Below are 7139 nucleotides of genomic sequence, written 5' to 3'. Positions count from 1 at the left end.
GACAAAGATGTAACATATTTTCATAACCAAATCTTCTTTACAGAAAGTTGGGATGTGATATATTGCGTAGGTAAAATACACCTGAATCATCATAGGGTAAAATATGATAAAAGAAATTCTTAACTATCTATTTAAAGTATTCAACTACCGACATTTTCTTCATATTATACTTCCTATGTATAAACAACAGGCTAAACTACACTATCAATTTTCCTATTGCACCGTTTAATATATTTTAATTAAATAAATTTATCTCAAAAACTCCCATCGAATTGAAATTATTTACAGTACAAATAATCTTTACAAAATCCTATTTAATACTTCAATAACATAAATTAAAATTATTTTTCAAAATATATAAAAATCACAAGACATTAATACTTCACACAAATAATTAAGCTTACAAATACAATTATAATGTAAAGGTTTGATGAAAATCATCCGATACCATTCATGGTAAAATAGTTAACCAGTCTAATTGATCTATGCTCGACAATTCACAAGGATGAAGATTCCAACTGTGTAAAAGATACAGCAATCATGCATGAATAGTCCCGACTTCACCAAACTAACAGAAAAAGATCTAGAAACAAGGTAAACAAGATATTGTTTTGTCACTTCATCTCATTTTGTTAACTGCTACCATTCATTGATGTTAGAAGATACATCACTAACGTTACAATACAAATCTGCTACTCTCAACCAGTCAACCCCCTTAAAAAATGAAAAGAAAAACAATGCTTCATGCAGTGAAATCCCTGCACAGGCTGGTCTTCTACCAAGGACCAATTAACTTGTCCCAACCGAATCCCTGCATGCAATGATTTATGGTTCTCATTATTTTTGAATTTAATAGGACTTGGAAGAAACAAGACAAGACCACAAAATACTGCTAATTGCTCACTTTAATAATTTCTTCATAAAACACAACACAACCACCACCAAGTAAAGCAAGACCAGTTATTCATGAAAATGTTCACAACAAACTTCCTTACAACGATCAATGTTATTACTTATTGCTACCTACCACTACATCCTTGTAATCATATTATCGAAGAAAAAAGAAGTATTATAAGACATTACAATGGTGGCAGTATCTTAGAATCCTTTCTTTACAATGTCTTGCATTCCTCTACCCCTTTGCCAGCCCGCATAATAGGTTAGTATTATCCCTGCAGTAATCTGGCATTTAGGCCTAACTGACAAACGATGGTAGCTTACCTTGTCAAGGTTCTTGCCCTGGACTCCTGTCATTGTTGTTGACACCATCAGAAAGATGAACCCACAAGCTTTGACTCCTGTCAACTCCATTCTCCCAGGTTTGTTGTCTTACACTCCTGTCATTGGTGTCACCACCATCAGAAAACTGGGCCCAGACACTTCGACATTTTCCTTCTCCACTAAATTCCTCCTCGCATCCCGCCACAGTCTTTAGCAGTTCCGATTGCAGTAATGGACAATTTTCCTTAAGATATTCAAAACCATCAGATTGCATCACAGCTGCAAGACAGAAATTAATAAGCGATATAGTTATACATCTGACGCCTTGCTTTATGATCATTTCATGATGTTTAGGCTGTTATTGAAAATGAAAGTACTAGAAGACAATCAGAACGGTGTACAGGATGAAATATTTTATTAGAAAAATGTACTGAGCACAACTTGATATGCATATATTACAAACTTGAGAAGTACTAGTAACTACAGACTACAGAGCGAATACAACTGTAGTGTCTAAGTCAACCAACTTTCTTGAACACATTTTATGAATGATGCATCTTTATTAGATTGACAGTTGTTCAGAATAAAATGTGTGTATTTGAGAACAACGAAGAAATCTATAAATAGCCTATTCAACAGAAACTTCCCAAGGAGAGCGTTGAAAAGTAGGAAGTCCAACACATACATGATAGAAACTAAACATTGGTGCCTCTGCAATGGTTTCTTGCTACCAAATGATCAAAGCATGTCTGCTGATTCGGCTAAAAAATATGGGAATAATACAATCACGGAACAATGTAAAGAACTTACTGCTCAAGAAAAGGATACTTCTCACAAGAACGAGACAGAAAAATTTCAATCACTTTTTTTGGAACTAAGGAGAACACAAGCCCGAAGAAACAACAAACAAACGCTACAGGTTATCAACAACCCCATAACATCCTTCAAAAGGAACATAAAACTTGCCTCAGGAGGTCTATATTCAATCATTGTTCGCCATCAAATTTAAATACCAGCAATTAGGCCATAAAGTTTGCCAGTAACATAAATAGCATAAGATGTAGGACAAGTGGAAAAGGTGAGGCTGTGTCGCTTTGTATTCTTTCCATCTTTACACTATAAATTAAAAGTATTTACATTTCTAGGAAGATAGATAATCATTATTTTCTTGTAGACAATGGAGCCAATTCTTACTTATGAATGAGACTTAATCAAGATTCAAGAAAAGTGTGCTGCTTAACACATTCATAATACCGAGAATTAAAGTTTACTTCCATACAACCAATTATGCCAGTGGGAAAAACTTTCATCAACACAAGAACAAATGAGTTGGTTTATGTTTAAGTTGTATGATCCAGAGGTTTTGTCAAGTAACAAATAGTGCAAACACCAAAACAAGAGCACCTATTACAAGCTAATAAGTGGCTGACTATGAATTCAGGTTTAGACATGAGTGGGACAGATATGTCAAGCAGTAAAACTTACCAACAAGGTTTTCAGCAGAAAACTGTAGACAGACAGACTTCAACTCTGTAGCACGATAGCGATCAGCAAGAGCCAGAATATAGGCTACAGAATCTATAGAAATGTCTTTACAAAGAACAGATTCGCACATCAGCTTAAGTCTGGGCAAGCCATATTTTTCCGCAGCAGCTAACAACTTTGCTGCAAATGATTCAGATACTGAAGGCAAGAATGATGAACGTGACACAAAAAGCTCCTCATCATCTATAAGAGTGTCTCTATAAATAAAATGAAGTAAAGCCTGCTCAACAATAGGACACAAGACACATTAAACAACCAGGTGAATGATATGGCACGGTAAGACTGAATTGATTACCATGCATGTTTCATGGAACAAAAAAATTATGGCGAAAGGATAGATAAAAATGGGCATTGTAACAAATGTCTTACCTTGAAAACCTTAGGTTCCATGTCAGTAACAACTACTTCCTGCTCATCCTCCTCCATCCCATTGAAAAATTCAGTTTCAAACGCAGTTGATCGGGCAGCCAAAACAAGTTTATGAGCATGAAACCTTTCTCCACCTACAGAGAAAGTCACATCTGACCCCTCCTCATTCTCTAACAGCATTCCAAAATGTGACCCAATGTCAGACTCAGGAACGTGTATTGTGTTTAATTTAGAACAATCAATGGATGACACCACCACACCAACAGTGCAGTTTATCTTCAAGCAGTCGTCCTTCAGGAATGTTGAAGCTTCGAGTTGAGCCCGTTTAAAAAATCTCTTATAACCCCTAATAAACACAATCAGTGCACCATTGATCACTCCATATCGCACATCACAAAAATGGATAAAACAGCCAGTAACGCAGCATGGCATCCCAAGCATATTACAAAAACCACAAGGATCTTATTACCATGTTAGAATATCCTAACCATAAACTAATAGCATGACGATCATTATTTTAGAGTAAAATATGGCTTTGGTCCACGAAAATATCCCAAAGCTTGGCCCTGGTCCTTATAAAATTGATAAGTTTTAAAACTCTCTGTTCTAGTTCCTGCAGAGGGACTAAAACTATATCACTCACTCAAGGCAAAATATATAGAGTTAAATTTGTGCAGGAACTAAAACCAAGTTTTGAAAGAATAAACAGTAACACATTTTAACATTTACTTTCTAAAGGGAGAAGTCATCAAGGAAGAACATATATCTAGATTCATCCAACTCTGGAAAGCCCTATATGTTCATGGCAGCATGTTGGAATCTCCCAATGGCATGCTGGCCTTGGTCGTATTGTCCGTGGTAGTATGGGGTCAGAGGGTTTATAACTTTGCTGGCTACATTGGACATTATGATATTACATTCGCATAGCTCACGGGAAGAAACAAAGGTCTTCAAGCTGTTTGGGAGTTGGGGTACAGAAGTTTGCTGCCTTTTCAAACTCCGCTTATGCCACACCATCCATAAAACATCCAAGCCATTAGCACCAATACGCAGGCATAACTAAAACTATCTAAGACCTTTCAAATTGGGATTTGATCCCCTAAAACGAGGAGAATGATGCAATGATAACCATTAATCATAAAATCAACTATTGAAATTATAACTAATTCCAGATTGTGTTACTATATATTTGATTTAATCACTATTTTTAACCATTGATACTCTAATCACCGATTGCAAGAGTGTTTCACTTCAGAAGAGCCAAATCAATCGATTTGAGACAGGGGTGGCAACTTACTCACACTCATTGGGAAGGGAATTATCGCACTAATCTCTGGTGTTTCTTTTGATTTATTACCTCACGCACCAAAACTGAACCCAGCTCTCATTCAGAGACAAGCAAGGCTATAATTAAAAACAAAGCAACCACAGAGAGTAACAATTCATACAATTACACACAAGAATGTATCACCTAACTCCCAATTTCACGATCCCTACCAAACATTACAGTTCAGTTTAACCTAAAGCTCAAATCCACAACCAAACAGAGCGAGAGAACGGCGACACTAACCACATGCTGCCTCGATATTTGAGAGTGTAGGGCCCACTCTCGAGCGAGCGATCGAAGTGGCTGTGCACCTTGTGCTTGCCGTTGCCGCTCTGGTCGAGCAAGGTGAGTTCGAAGAGAGCACGAACGTCGGTGCCTTCGGAAGCGAGCGCAATGAAGACGGAGACATAGGCGGAGTTGTCTTCAGGATTCTTACCGTCGGGATAGAAGTAAATCGCCCACTGGTACCCTCCGACGGTGAAAGTCTCGCTCGCGATGTGTTTTCCGACGCCGATTCCCTTGGCAAGAGAGTAACCCTTGATCACGAACTTGTGCGAACCGTTCACCGTCTCCGTCACCGAACGGGAACTCGTCCGCGACGCCAGGACGCTCCTACTCGCCGCCGCCGGGTTGTACATCTCACGCGCAATTGCAATGATCGATCAATTCAATCCGCGTGACACGACCATGCACGGTTTTCTCGGGAAATGGGGGTTTTCCCGGAAAGTGAAGGAAAACGGATCTGTGTTGATGTTGTTGTTGGTGGTTCGAATCTATCCAGTTCTCGCTTTTGTTTAGCTTCTTTAGTTAAGGAAAAAAAAGAAAATAATGAACAATGATTTGAAGATTTTTCTTTTTTTTTTCTTTTCTTTTCCTTTTATTACTTTGATCTGATCTTGATTCCTGAAGGTTCCGTGCGCATGAGACAATTGGGTTTTCGTCCTCCAAATTATCACCCACTTCCACGTCATAGTGCTGCTAGAGCACAACAGAAACAAATAAAACATTTTTTTTTCTCTTCTGATAGATTTTACTTTTACTTTTCTAGTCATTTTCTTCTTCTTCTTCTGAGGGTTAATTATTATGTTAAATACTATTTTTTATATTGTTATTTAATAATTTTATAATAAATAATATATAATGGGTATTTTATTTGAATGTATTCCATATTTTTATACATCTTAAAATTAAAATAAATAAATAAAATAATAAATGTAATTACTACTAAAAATAACTTCATACTTTAACTAGGTTATAATATAACTGTGTTTTTTTTTATTCGTGCAAATTTGCGAACTTATAATAATACATATAAGGAAGTTTTTTCTATAAATTTTTCTTATAGACATTTCAAATTTCTATTCTATCTTTAATTATATTTTAAAATTGTAAAAAAATAAAAATATTGAATATAATTATCTATTTACTAAAATTAATTGCATAAATACTTCACCTGCTCTACAATTAAATTATTTCAATTTTTTCATGTACATTCGTAATTTACAACAATATATGAAATTCCTATCATGGACACATTCCATGTTATTATTATTATTTTATCTTTAATTATATTTAAAATAATAAAAGAATACAAAATATAAAAAATAAATATTAATCACTTATTTATTAGAAAAGAACGTGGTTTTATGATATGTTCTTTGCGGGACAATGGTTATATATTCTATGTCTTCTTTGTGTGATAATAATGTTGATTTTTTTTTTAAAGAGGACTAATTCTATAGTTGAGGGATCAAAAATATATTTAACCATTTTATTATTACTAGCGAAAATACATGCCTTGTCATGCCTATGTGTTTTCATTTTTAAATTTTCATAGAAATTTGAGTTAAGATAAATAAAAAATATATAATTAACTTTTAAAATAGTTGTTAAATGTAAAATTAGAAAAATAAAATATGTACGCAAAAGAAGTTTTTAAAATCACTATTAAAAGAAAAAAAGTTTCTAAAATAACGATTAAAGGAAGTTTTACGGGATTTGCAATTTTCTTCTTTTGATTTGGTTATTCGGTTTATGAAATCTCCTTATAGTCATTTGCTTAAAGTGATCAAAGTGACTGTAATTACTACAATTATTTGGATAATTTGGAGAGATTTCAAGATCTAACTCTGTTTTTTTTTTCTAATTTTTCATATTAAAGAGCTAGTGCATATGACTGAGATTAAATTTAAGAAGCATACGAGTGGTTTCATCGTTTAAACTATGGAAGATAGGGTGGTTTCATTTATGAACATAGTATGACAAATTCTATATGCCAATTAGCTTATGGTCAGTGACGGATCTTGGTCAAAAAATTTGAAAGAGCCAAAATAATATACTCAAATTTTATATATTTAATTATTATTACTAATATAACAAAAAGCATATATAATTTAGTATTGAAATTCTTGTATGTTTTTCCTTTGTATGTTTTTTCTTAAAAAAAATGATAGTTTTGAAGTTGTATTTGATATGAAACTCATCTTAAATAAGTTTTTCTAATTTCATCTCTTTCCCTAGATATTCTCATATTTGAGAACGTTTTCTTATGATAAGTTTCAAAAAATTAATATGAAAAAACATATATTACATAACTTTTCTTTTTATATTCATAAAAAAAATATACAAAAAACTCATAAGATAAAAAAAAAACTAAATACCAAACTAATATTTTCCT

The 7139-nt window shown here is 33.9% G+C and overlaps 1 protein-coding gene across 1 annotated transcript; it reads right to left on the bottom strand.

Annotated features, from left to right (window-relative positions):
* Window positions 1-391: 391 nt before the first annotated feature.
* On the bottom strand, window positions 392-5324 carry LOC114183789 (BTB/POZ and MATH domain-containing protein 4). Its single transcript, XM_028070926.1, has 5 exons — window positions 4706-5324; window positions 3136-3481; window positions 2707-2986; window positions 1222-1500; window positions 392-811 (listed from the first exon to the last, which is right to left on the bottom strand). The coding sequence occupies exons 1-4, from the start codon at window positions 5098-5100 to the stop codon at window positions 1226-1228; spliced, it is 1296 nt and encodes a 431-aa protein (XP_027926727.1). The 5' UTR covers window positions 5101-5324; the 3' UTR covers window positions 392-811; window positions 1222-1225.
* Between the last annotated feature and the right edge of the window lie 1815 nt (window positions 5325-7139).

This window comes from Vigna unguiculata, chromosome 1 (assembly GCF_004118075.2).
Source record: "Vigna unguiculata cultivar IT97K-499-35 chromosome 1, ASM411807v1, whole genome shotgun sequence".
NCBI lineage: Eukaryota > Viridiplantae > Streptophyta > Magnoliopsida > Fabales > Fabaceae > Vigna > Vigna unguiculata.
This window is presented reverse-complemented; position numbering and strand designations above follow the sequence as displayed.

Excerpts from the sequence above, each read along its gene's own strand:
- LOC114183789 (XM_028070926.1), bottom strand. The coding sequence starts at position 5,100 with ATGTACAACCCGGCGGCGGCGAGTAGGAGCGTCCTGGCGTCGCGGACG. Across the intron at positions 2,987-3,135 it reads TGGAACCTAAGGTTTTCAAG|GCTTTACTTCATTTTATTTA; the intron begins GTAAGACATTTG and ends ATTGTTGAGCAG. Across the intron at positions 1,501-2,706 it reads TTCTGCTGAAAACCTTGTTG|CTGTGATGCAATCTGATGGT; the intron begins GTAAGTTTTACT and ends TCTGTCTTGCAG.